Source organism: Acomys russatus, chromosome 2 (genome assembly GCF_903995435.1).
Source record: "Acomys russatus chromosome 2, mAcoRus1.1, whole genome shotgun sequence".
Lineage (NCBI taxonomy): Eukaryota > Metazoa > Chordata > Mammalia > Rodentia > Muridae > Acomys > Acomys russatus.
Genome location: NC_067138.1, coordinates 27,793,165 through 27,806,847, shown reverse-complemented (window position 1 = coordinate 27,806,847; position 13,683 = coordinate 27,793,165). Strand labels below are relative to the sequence as shown.

At 38.8% G+C, this 13,683-nt stretch overlaps 1 protein-coding gene across 1 annotated transcript in view; it reads right to left on the bottom strand.

The window, feature by feature from the left end:
- The window catches only part of LOC127201237 (lipoxygenase homology domain-containing protein 1-like), a 339,490-nt gene that overhangs the window by 175,039 nt on the left and 150,768 nt on the right, over positions 1-13,683 (bottom strand). The window contains 3 exon segments of the mRNA XM_051159652.1: positions 606-630; positions 632-784; positions 13,209-13,421. Coding sequence (XP_051015609.1) covers positions 606-630; positions 632-784; positions 13,209-13,421 — 391 coding nt within the window.

The window sequence follows — 13,683 nt, the reverse complement described above, 5'->3', positions numbered from 1 at the left end:
GATTTATTTTATTATTATGTATACATTGTTGTCTGCTTGTTCGCCTATAGGCCAAAAGAGGGCACCAGGTTACATTATAGATGGTTATGAGCCACCATGTGGTTGCTGGGAATTGAACTCAGGACCTTTAGAAGAGCAGGTGGTGCTCTTAACCACTGAGCCATCTCTCCAGCCCCAAATCTAGGACTTTTCAAAGTTGGGATTTTTGTATCATGATGTTGATATTAATGTGTGATCTTTGGGATGAACAAGAACAGAAAAGTTACAGCTTAACAATTGTATATTTGATTGCCAAGTTGACAAGGGGTCAACTTACTGGACAGTTTTGTGTTAACTTGACAGAAGCTATAATTATGTGCATGTTCATGCACAATTTAATGTTATGAAGGAACTCAAGATAACTAAAACCCTGTTCTTAATATTAATTACTTGAAAACCTGAGGGGAACAGTCTTCATTGTTTTTCTCACATAACTTTTAGGATTGTTATAAGAGAAAAAGTCCAAGAGCAGATATTTTATATTAAAACTGAAGTGAAATTTTAAGACAATTATATATGGACAATCATAAAGTCAACCAAATTTAAAGTATTTGAAGTAAACATACATTGGATGACTCGTGGATAGAAGCAAAACACTCTCATTGTTAGTATAAATGACTGGTTTTGCTTGTCCATCTGGTTGAAGGCCAACAAACAATCCTGGGCTCTTCAGAGATTCCAGACTTATAGATGCGTTTTCCAGGTTCTTCTTGATTTTAAAATGACAATCAGCATCTCCAGTACCCTACAATTAAAATAACATGATTTTACAAATGTGAACAAACACTGTACAGAACTGAAATCCACTCATTCTCAAGAAAATAATTTTCCTTTATCAAACTATCTCTATAACTCTAAAACATTTTTTTAATTTTTTATTATTAATTTATTCTTGTTATATCTCAATAGTTATCCCATCCCTTGTGTCCTCCCATTCTTCCCTCCCTCCCCTTTTCCCCTCCCCTATAACTCTAAAACATTTTACACTTTTTCTATAAGGTCCAGAAACAGAGAAGATATGATTGTCAAATGGAGGGCACAGGGATAGGAATAAAGGACTGTGAGTCCCAGAGGAGCTTCAACTAAGGAAAAGCTACTATGTGGCATTCATATCAGAATTGCTTACCTCCAAAGAGTAACACAGAATATTAAAACGTGAAATTATCCCTTTAGAAAATAAAGCTACACTTTGCCTAACAACATGCTAATAAATGCATCATTATTCCACTTATCATTGTGAGGGACACACACACACACACTCACACACACATACACAGAGAGAGGCATGTGTGCTACATCCCATTACTTCTATGGCCGTGATGATCAAAAGAACATGAGTGCCAATAAAGATGAAAGAAGATACTGCAATAATTTGTAAATATAAGACATTAAAACACACCATACTGTTCTATATTAAGCTTTTTAAATGTAAGAAGAAACATTGTTAATATATTTGTAAATGGTAAGTAAATATACACCAAAACAATACTTTATCATGATTATTATGGAATATAATTGAATCTACTGTATTTATATACAACTGGCAGCACATGTTGTTTACACTACTATTATCACAGACATAATAATGTCATGTTATGATTATAACCATGTCATCAGGTGAAAGGCATATTTTAGCTCCATTACCATCTTTTGGTACAGGCATCCAAAAGCATCAACTATATGATATGACAGTGCTCTAAATCACAGAAAAGGGGGCAGCTTTAATGACATGGTCATTTCTAGGCCTCCTCTCCTGCACCCTGGGATCATTGGCTGATATCAGTCCATGAGGGCAAAAGGAGCAAAGGCAGCAGACAGGGGATTCCTATGGACCTCGCATACAATGGAATGACTGACTTCCAGGTGCAGCTTCAGTGAGACAGCTCAACTTTATTGGGTGAACAATGGTTACATAGTTTTTTGCAGTGTGATTGGCTGGGGCTTAAGGTATCAGGAATGCTTCATAATCCAGAAATTTCAGATACTTCTCAGGCAGGTTCTTACCAGGAAAAAGGGAGTTGAACCTAGATTTTGGCCATGGGCTACCTGACCTCCCTCATGGGTAGGGATCATGCTCAGAGACACTCTCAAGATAAATTCAGTCAGAGAGAAAGGGAGTGAGAAAGGGGGTCCTCCATTCTGCACCAATCTCAGGAGATCTGTCTGGACATGGTGTACTGTGACCACAAATAGCAGAGTCTTCCAACAGTCATTCACTACGTGATAATTTCACATTTGACTGGGCACTTTTGAGATTGAATTTTCAAGTAGGCACAAGGTATTTAAGGACTGACAATAAAACATTCAAGACAGGAAGTGGTAGTGCATGCCTTTAGTCCCAGCACTTGGGAGGCTAAAGCAGGTGGGTCTCAGTGAGTTCCAGGCCAGTGGTGGTGCACGCCTTTAATCCCAGCACTTGGGAGGCAGAGGCAGGCAGCTCGTCTCGTTCTGAGTTTGTGGCCAGCCTGGTCTACAGAGCAAGGTCCAGGACAGTCAAGGCTACACAGAGAAACCCTGTCTCAAAAACCCAAAACCAAACAAATTATATAACTGACAGATGGATAATATCAAGAATATACAAAGAACCTTAAAAAACTAAACAATATGAACACAGATAACTCAATTAAAAATGTGGTATAGAACTAAATAGAGAGTTCTCAAAAGCTGGAATTCAAATAGCTGAGAAATATTTTTAAAATGTTCGACATTCTTAGCCATCAGAGAAATGCAAATTACTTTGAGGTTTCATCCTACCCACTCAGAATAACCAGGATAAATAAAACAGAGGACAGCAGATGCTGCTGAAGATGAAGGACAAGGGGTGAACTCACTCATTGTTAGGAGTGAAAACTGGGTTAGCCACTACAGAAGGTGGAGTAGTGGTTCTTCAAAATCTTAAAGTGGATCAACCATATGATCCATCTATACCACTCTTGGGCATATAATCAAGGGACTTTAGAGATACCTGATCATCCATGTTATCACTACTCTGATCACAGAAGCAGGAAGTAGAAACAACCTAGACGTTCACCAACTGATGAATGGTTAATAAGAATGTGGTATATCTACACAATATAGTATTATTCCACTGTTAAAGAAGTGGAATTTGCAGGTGAAAAGATGAACCTACAAACAAAAATCTTGAGAAATATAACCCATACCCCAAAATATAACATGTCATTTGTTTCTTCTTGTCTGTGCATTTTCACCTTGATGCCTTAGACATTTGTGGTACACTTGGAACTTGAACAATGCTTTGTGTGTTTCCTCAAAGGTTTATATGTTGAGAACTGATACTTCAGGGCAAACTATACAAAGTGCGGAACCTTAAAAAATGGGGCCTAGACTGAAGTTATGATGTTGGTTTTCCACATGAAAGGATATAAGAGCCTCTGAACATTTGAATGAATGAGTTGTTAGAAAAGTGAGCCTGACCCCAGAATTCCCTCTGACTTCCTGTTTTAAGATGTCATTTCGCACGTACTCTGGTGCCTCACATTTGACCATGTCCCCTGGAGGGGGAGACCTGGTGGCACTCAGAAGAAGGACAGCAGTTTGCCAAGAAGAGACTTGATACCCTATGAGCATATACAGGGGGAAGTAATCCCCCTCAGGAACAATCATAGGGGAGGGGAGTAATGGGAAAATGGGAGGGAGAGAAGAATGGGAGGATACAAGGGATGGGATAAACATTGAGATATAACAAGAATAAATTAATTTTAAAAATTTTTTTAAAAAAGATGTCATTTCCTCTCAACATGTTCTTTCACTGTTCACCATTGGGGCTTGCTCTGACAAGAGGTCTGTTGTTTGCACTTCCAGCCACCAAAGTTGTGAGCAAAAGAAAACATTTTTCTTCATAAGGTTATTTTGCTCCTGTATTTAATTACAGTAATAAGAAACTGACTAATGTGTATGCTACTGGTCTATGTTGAGACAAACCAAATTTTGATACTGGACTATGGGTCTGCAGAACAGAATCCTGTGTTCCTAGTCTTTGACTTTATAAGTGTTTTTTCAGCTTCTGCATCTGGATAACCCCCAGGAAAGAAAGGGGAGAAATAAACAAACAGACAAATTAGTAAAGTAAGCATGTATGTGTGTAAACTTCAACTTTATTATTGAGATATAACAGACTAATCTTTGAACTGAGCAGATAAACTGAGGTGTACATATACTATTTTATAGGGGAGAGAAAACTAATCAGCTTAAGTAAGCATGCTAACGTGCACTACAACTACTTGTGTACATAAGTGCAATGTATATTTTAGTCTAAGTGTATTTTGTTTTTATAATCTAATTGTTCTTCTAAACCTTAGGTTCTCTGTAAATAAGCCACTTTCTACACTGATATCAGATTTATAAACTTTAATTTTGTTCTCAAACATAGCACAGCTATCCTGTTGAATATTGATATCACTTTTTACTAAAGAGCTCAAAAAAAATTTCTCTTGACTCACACGATTTAAAGACCCTTTCCCACAGACATCTCTTCCCTACCAACACTGAGGTGCACCCCTACTTCTACTGTTGCTCTTTTCACCCTGGAACATTACTGCCTGTCCACACTCTTAACTGAAGTTAAGCAGGAGGAGAGGGCATGCCTTACTGCATTTACTACAGCTCCACCAGCAGGCAGGCCTTCGCACAAAGATCAACTCTTTGTTACCACTATTAAAAGTCTCTGTTTTGCCAAGGTAATTGGATTGTGTCATATGTTTCTCTCTTTCCTGTAATGATGAAAAGTAGGATTAGTCAATCTAAATGTCACCATTCCAGGAAACTTCTCCTGACTACTGTTCAAACCAATCCTCTCTCTAAGCCTTCAGATAAGCAGTTGAATAATAATTTAGATGGGATTCCTGGTTTTCTATTCTTTCTAGATCATGGTTGTACACAGATCTTTTTCAGTAGCATCTCAAGGGATGATGCTATCCTTTAAGTAAAAATACAAAAATTAAATTTAATATATCTAAATTTTAAAACACTAGAGGTTCCGTTATTTCCTTTTCCTTTAAACAAGCAAGCAAGCAAACAAACATACAACTCTATTTTATCCCTAACCGTATAGTAACTGGTTAAAGGAATTCACATGAAAAATAAAGTATGTGAATTCTATATACAAAATGATCCCATGTGGCCTCTAAATACTAACAACAATAGCAAAATATATGAAGCTGCTGTGTGGTATCAGGTGCATGCTCTGGCCATGCATCCCATGATCACATCCTTGTGGCTTATTAGAGAAGAAAAAGTTCTAGTGACTTCACCCAAAGTGACATTTTTTACTTTTCTTTGATTCAGTATTTGTTGAGCACCTACCAGATGTCAGGGCTTCTGAATTTAGGATATTTTAATCAACAAAACAAATATACCCTTTTCATTCTATTAATATAGATTCTGTACATTCAATATTACCAATCTTCAAATCAACCTTCTCTTCCAAAATTATTAGCATGATGTTGTATTCTTTTAGCAAATCTGTTTGATCATTATTAGCTGGGTGTGGTGGTGTATGCTTTTACTCCTAGCACTCAGAACACAGAGGCAGGCAGATCTCTGTGAGTTCAAGGCCAGCCTGGTCTACAAAGCAAGTCCAGGACAGCCAGGGCTATTGAAACCCTGTCTCAAAAAAAACAAAGAAAGAAAGAAAGAAAGAAAGAAGAAAGAAAAGAAAAAGAAACTTTTGTTGCTATTTTCAAGGCCCTCTGTATATCTGCAAAAACTCATATATAGACTGTGGTCTATAATACCATTAAACGTGAGGCCATTTGCTAGAAAAGTCAACTGAAATAATTTATCTTACATGTGGTTGTATATGACTTTATTAAACTGATTCTTTAAAAATGTTTGCTTAAGTAAAATATGACTTATGATTATTTGCCTAAAATCAAGCGAAGCTTGTCGACAAGCCCTGAACTGTTGTTCCCCTTCACAAGCATGCTGTAGGACGGTCCTTCCTGTCGGTCTCTTTGTTACACTTAACACATTGGGATGCTAATCTTGTCGTTGTTTTTTTTTTTTTTTTTTTTTTTTTTTTCTTTCAACTCCTACAGCATTTTTTGTTTTCACTGATTCTTAGCGAACCCCTGAGCCCACCCATGTTGTTCTGTGGCTGCTGTTTCAGAAAGTAACTCCCTTACAACTGTCCCCAGTGAACTGCATATTGTTTGTTATGAACCTAAGTCTCTAGTATGATGCAGACTATTAACATGATTTACTCCTACAGAACAAACACTTTCTAGTGACAGAAATAGAAACATTTGTTACAAGGTCAACATCACTTGGTTTAAAACTGTGTTTATCTATAAAAAGAATGTTCTCAGATTAGTCTGGCAGACACACTAGAACCAGTCATGCTTTTATTTGATTCGATTTTTTTTTTTTTTATAGTAAGCGCTTGTGGAGCAGCAGTCAGCTTCAAGGCATTTCTGGGCTCTTAAGGTGTGATGATATGAACATGCATAACCATTTACCTCAAAGTGCATTTTACATCCCTGTGGAGACAGTAAGCATGCTTTACCTCAGCTTCTAGATATATACAAATTACCGTAATTACAGTAAAGTTCTCATTTGTTTTCAAAAGCAGTGTCATTCCAGAAATAGTCTACCAATTCATGTCAGAGACGAGGAGAGAAGTGGTGCTCTTCACTTGTACATGTCAATAGTCACGGGAGGAGAGGAAAACAGGCATCTTGCCTACAGAGACTCACTGCCAAAACTGTAAATGAGGAATTCAAGTCACACAACCAAACAGAATCATTAAACCATCATAACATGCAGAACATGCTCAAAGAAACTAGATGGACATTTTTAACTCTAAAAACAAAATATGTTGTTGTTACACTTGCTTGCTCCCCAGAAGTTGAAGGTAAGACTTTATTGCTGAAGAAACCAGGCACTTCAGACATAGGACTCAAAGGGTTTAAGCTGAATCTAACAGAAAAGCATCCTCACTGAGGTTTGCCTTTCATAAGCCAAAAGGTGCTTTGTAAGTTGCCAATGCAAGCAAGCAAGCCATAGTCCTGCCAAGCTGTGACTCTTGTAAACCACAATAATGAGATTATTGAAACCATGGAACTTTTTAACAAGTGTAACTACAAATTGCAGTCTACATTGTATCCTTATACACAAAGAGAAGTACAGCTTTCATCCCTCATCAACAAATGTTTTTTGTTTGTTTGTCTTGGGTTGTTTTTGTTGTGTTGCTGTTGTTGGTTTGGTTTGACTGAAAGTACACTTCTAAAACTAGGGGACCCATCTTACTGTCATCTGTTACAGTATCCTATTTCAGACCCCAGAAAGGTCTCCAAATGACTCTAGTCATTGTCCCAAACCTCCAGTTACCTTCAATTCCAGGAATTAGAGAACCTATTGATAACCATCTTTATAGGAGAGATACTTATTAAAACTACCTGCTGCAGCTAACATTGAGATAATGACAATATGGTGAGCCTCAAAATCTGACCAGCTCTCAAGTGAAGGCAATGGAGTGTGTAACCTGGAGGACAATTAGAATAATTATCTTAGGGCAGCAAGGCTCCCCTCTAACAAGGACAGAAACAGCTACCTTTCAGCACCATAAATAAAACAATAGTCAACCATTGTCAATCACATCCTGGCCAGTACTGCTTAGCTCTACATAGCTCAAGCCCTCTCCTCTAAACTTGAAGCTCAGGATAGTGTTCTGAAGATAGGTTTGTGACTCACCAAACCTCTTATCTTTTCTTTACAATGTTTCCATGATTAAAATTCTCCTAGTCTGCAGAAACAAACAAACCATCAAAACAAAAAGAAGGACTTCCCACCAACCTGACACAAGCCTGAGCCAAGAAGAATTTAGACTCCAAGAAGAATTTTAAAAACTGGTCTTACTAAGCCCTTACTACTTACCAGCTTATACCACTGGATAATAGGCCTCACTAAGTCCCCACTACTCAGAGCTTACACCACTGGGCAGCAGGCCTTACTAAGTCCACACTACCCACCACCTTACACCACTGAAAAAGAGGCGATAGTATGTCTCTGTTACTCACCATCACACCACACCCTTTGGTTCTTTGCACACCTCTCCCAGATATCCCTGGGACTTTGCCCTTCATTTCTATGGGGAGCTAAACAGTTCTATTGGCTTTTCTGTTAAATAAAGCAAGCCTGTATTATTAATCTACCTTTGCTTGAAAATATCAGCTGTGACACTTCAATAGATAAGGAAAGATATTACAAGGAAAAGTCATTAAATTTAGGATAGACATTTCCATGTGGCCAATTACTACAACTATATTTTTTAAAAACCCAGGACAATCATTTGCCTGTGTCAGTTGGAGGTACAAATCTGGGGTGGTGATTTCTGTTGCTACTAACGATGATGCTAATGACAACAGTGGCAGTAACTACTTGATGGATAGCTTGCCATGTGAGTGTGAGGTGATGGCTATTTCTGCAGACCTGAAGGCCTCTTATGTCCTGGTACACACTCAAACTGTGTAGTCCTCCCTTTGATTTTACTCAGCAATCTAGTGACAATATCAGCAGACTCACCACTGGCTAGAAGAGGTGCACTTTTCTATTTTTAGAACATTCAGGAGCCACTGAATTTCTGGGAAGGCATACTACATTTTCAAATCCTTTGGAAATGATGATTCAATGTAGTAATTTTTTTCTAAAATAGATTTAAAATTCTTAACAAAAATAACAAGAAATCAGAGAATGTTTGAACTCTGCATTCTAGGTATAGGTGGGCAAAAGGAACTGACTTGGGATTCACAGGCCAGAAAGGTCTCTAAAACTCATCTTAATGTAACAGTATTCACAGATGTTTAGAAAATATATATAGGAAGAAGATTTCCTTGCCCATCCTCAAAGATTGACTTATATGACTTAGGGTTCATGTTGAACTGGTGAGCACTGGTTTTCAGTACTGAATACTCCCATGCTGTGGCTGTGGAATAAATGAGTCATCTCATGTCACCCAATGCTCTGGCTGCCCTGGTCTGGGAGTCATAGCCATGGCAAAGGCAAAGGGACATGAACAGAATCCCACTAGCAAAATCATAAAAACGGTTACACACAGCCAGCCAGCACCTTGTCTCCACCTTACCCCAGCATGCCTCACTCATGTTTCCAAGAGCTGCATTCTAGGAACTTCAGTAGACTGAACTGATATCAAATATAGCATTGGAGGAACACCTAGATGTCTGTGGACCTACTATTTCTGGTTTGCCCTTTACAGTTTCTCTTAACAGACTCTTTTCTATTTAGCTCCTGCTTCACAAACTTGTTGCCTTAGCAGGTTTCAGAGTAATAACCTATAAGAAACAACACATGGAATCAATATGTGGCGTGCCCATCTTCAAAAGGCCTGGTGAATTTCTGCCTCACAGTCCGGATTCCTTTTTGTTTGTTTGTTTTTGTCAATCTTCTACATATCAAATTCTGAAAAGCCATGCCATGTGTGGCCTTTACCTCTATTATTGTATAGCTCATTGAGATCTCTGTTTGGCATCATTGTTTGGAAGCAAGCTAAACAGATGCCTCTGCTGTTTTGAAATTATAAAGTAAGTGCATAAAAAATATTTGGTTTGAAATTATGGTGCCTGGTTGCATGCCTCAACTCCAACACACTCAGAAAATCTATCTCAAGGTGTCTGTAACAGAATGAGAGAGAAAATATTTCTGCCATTGACACACAGCACACTGTAGACGAAGCTACACAGTGTTCTCCCACCTGCTCACTTCAGACCAGCACACTCACATGACAACTACCAACAGGACTGGATCACTCGCTTTTATGTATCTTAACCCAGGTCTTCTCAAAAAGGGTGACTCAGTTTCTCCATTCTTCCATCTTGAATCCTCTACATGGGCTTAGCAGTAGGACGACTTGAGCATTCTCAGCTCTGACACTAGTTTGGGTCTTTTGGCAGGTTATTTACCCAGGAGTGAACTTGGTTTTGGCATCTAAAGAACAAACATGCCTATAGTTCCCCAGGAGCAGGGAGATCCTCCAGTGTTTTAATTTGAGTCATCTTCTTGTTCACTTTCCTTAGATTACCAGTCTCTTATAGTTAAACATCAAGATCTTCTTTGGGGAAAGGTAAAGAGTTGAAGATATTTACATATATGTAATAGTATGTATATATTTATTTATGTCCAGCTGGAGTCCAGTTGGAGATGATCCTGCTTCAACTTCTGAGTGCTGAGATTACAATTTGCACTACCTCACCAGGATCCAATAACTTTTTTTCATTCTTCTCCCCTAACAAAGTTTATGTGGTCATCGCACAAAAACTGGTAAGCAAAAGAAAGGAGAGAAGCAGGAACATATAACAACAGGAAGTACTCAGTGTAAGAGAGAAAGATTACACTATAAATTTGCAACGAACATTTATTCACATGGAGACAAGATCACTAGCACACTGAAGCATCAAATGGTAGAGTAAGAGAAGGGGGACTGAGACTAAAAAGAGGAGAAATCAAAAACCCATGAAGAGCACTGTGTGTTAATAATTGACTGGATTGGAGAATTACACTGTGACTGTGTCTGGGAGAGTTTCCAGAGAAGACTGATATGTAAATGGAGACCTTCCCTGAACATGGACAGTAGCATCCAATAGTGGGGGCCCAGATGGACCCACAGTTATGAAAACAGGTAGCTCATGCTTACTATTCCAGTGTATGCATTTTTGTGCTGCCGGTACCTAGAAACATCAAACCCCAGTTTTCATAGCTTTTCATCTTGACTGGTACAAGCAGTTTCCCCAGAGGATCATACCTTTGAACTGAAACTAGAGCTACATCATGGGTCTCTCTCTCTCTCTCTCTCTCTCTCTCTCTCTCTCTCTCTCTCTCATTCTGAGGCTTCCATCTCTTGACCTGTACAGCTACCAATTCTCCTGGCTCTCCATCTTGCTATTCAACCTAATATAATTAGTTCCCCCTCACAACTGTGTATATTCTGTGGGTACTGGAAATCCTAATGTACCATCTAAAATGAGAATCAGACAGTTAAATAGAAAATGATCCTTGATAATGTCCACATTTCTGTGTTTGCCATCCAGAGTATATACAAATTGCCAGTGTTGACAAGTCCTACATTGAAGCTATACTTATTTGAATCCCAGAAACTCTGACTGCTAATTTCCAACATGTACAGCACAGCACACATTAGTTCAAGGTTTGAACACCTTGTGTATATTACTGATATAAAGAGAAACCAACTCCATGATACTCCTCCTATGGAATGGTTGAGTATTTGATGACATCATACTTACATGGTCCAAGCCTTCACTGTACAGTTACCTATTTTTATCCCACTTAGCCTATATATCTCTTGAAAGATCATGGGCAAGACAGTTCAACTCCTTACCTCCAAATCAGCATCTTCTTCTATGAAATGATAGTATAACTGATTTCATTATGCTCTTATAGGGATGTTAATTAAATGTGAATACATGCACAAACTTTTTGCATTGATAGTATTTAGTACTACTTATCTACACTCCAGTGTGAAGCTAAGATAGGAACCTGGAGGACCAGGAAAGTTCTGGTTGTTTCCTCTCACTATCTACATAAGTTCACATATGTACTCCCACCCCCATTTAGCCAAGTGTCATACTAAGCAGAATAAAGAAGAACTTCTGAATTGATGGTCATTCCTGTTTGTCAACTAGACTATATTTGGAATTATATAGAACCCCCAAATGGAGGGCATACTTATGAGGGATTTTTGCTTAACTTGAAGTGGGAAGGTTTACTTCTAATCTGGATCTTTGAGGTAGGATGGCACATCATTAACCTAATCTTTTGAGATGGGAAAACCCACCTACAATCTAGGACATGCCTTCTGCTAGAACATGGAAGAAGGAAGCTTTTGCTCTTTACTTACTCTCACTTTGCTAGCAAGTCCATTCTTTCAGGAGCATTAAAACCTACTTCTTCAGCCAGGCACAGTGGCATGTTCCCAGCACTCGAGGAGGCAGAGGCAAATGGATCTCTGTGAGTTTAAGGCCATCCTGGTCTACAAACCAAGTCCAGGCTAACTCTTCAGGATTTCAGTGCATACTGAAGACCAGCTGAGACACCCAGCCTCATGGATTTAATAATTACTAGATTCATGGGCTTTCTGTTCATAACCAGCCAATTTTAAACCATAAACCTTTCTAATAAATACCCTTTTTAGATAGATAGATAGATAGATAGACAGATAGATAGATAGATAGCTATAAGTTCTGTTATTCATTTAAACTAAGTTGTTTCAAATGTTAATAGATGGAGAGAGTATAAATATGGAAATTAAATTTGTGCTGGTAATAGTGGTGTAGGCTTTTAATTCCAGCACTCAAGGCAAAGACATAAAGATTTCTTTAAGTGTCAGGACATCGTGGCACATGTAGCAAGTTCCAAGCTATCCATGGCTACATAATGAGGCTCTATCTCAATTTTTAAAAAAGAATCACATACGCTTCTTACCCAGGGAAATTATTCATTTGTATTCCCTTCAATAGCCTTCCTAAGGCCCCAGATTGCTAAAGTCTGACTGCCACTTAGAATTTAAATTTATGTGCTAACAGTGTGTGGGATTTTTAGTGCAGGGGATCCAGGCACTAAAAAGAGAAAGGAAGCAATGAGATGGAACTTTCTAGATGCTGGGTTTGTAAAGTAGGCTTGCAGAACAGCAACAGCAGCAAAATCAGAGAGCTTATTAGAATTGTAGGCACTCATTTAGACTGCTCATGCCTGAAAGCCTGGCATTCAGGAGGCTGAGGCAAGAAGACAGGCTCATGAGTTCAAGGTTAGCTTGAATGGGAAAGGTAAGAAAGTGGAGGAGAGAGGAGGCAGGGTAAGGTGGGAAGAAATGGAGACCTTATCTCACAATCAGAGTTTTTGGCATCACAATCCACTTTGAACACAAGCACGAGTCCCACTGCTTCATATGTACAAAATATTTCAAAATCCCCATGGAGCCAGTCTTTGTCTAAGCACAGCAGGCCCACAGCTACCCTTTCCACTTATCGAAACACCTGACAAAGAGAACATGCTACATATAGTATCCAATTTCCAATGTACTTGTAAGTAAAACTTTAAATCAACACACTTAGAGCAGCTGTCATCATGACTATTACAGATAAATGCCCTAATTTGCTGGTAGGAATAGGAGAGATGCTTACCGTTCCATTACAGTGTCCATCCTTAATCCTCAGATACATCCGCGCGGTTTTCACACTTTCAAACATGCAAACCCCAGAGCTGACTCTATGTACTCTCCAGTGGGATTGCTCTGACTGGTTCCCTGCTCCAGTGCAGGTTCCATTGGGCTGTAGACACAGGGCCTGACACAAGCTTGTAGCAAGGATAACCACAGCACTACTAAGGAACACACCCTGCAGAGAAACAGATAGGAAAGCAGTGAGTACAAGGCTCTCAGAGCAGGTGGCGAGAGAGAGGGTGCAGGGACCAGGGGCTTACCAGCAGCGAGTATCTAAAAATGAACAAAAGAAAGAAATAACTGCAGTAACAGTGAATCAGACCTCGAAGGTGGATTTATATCTACAACTAGTTATGGAGAAGGTCATGTTCAGATGCTATGGACACTTTGAAAAGTAGGATACAAACACAACTATTTCTCTTATGAACATTTAATCA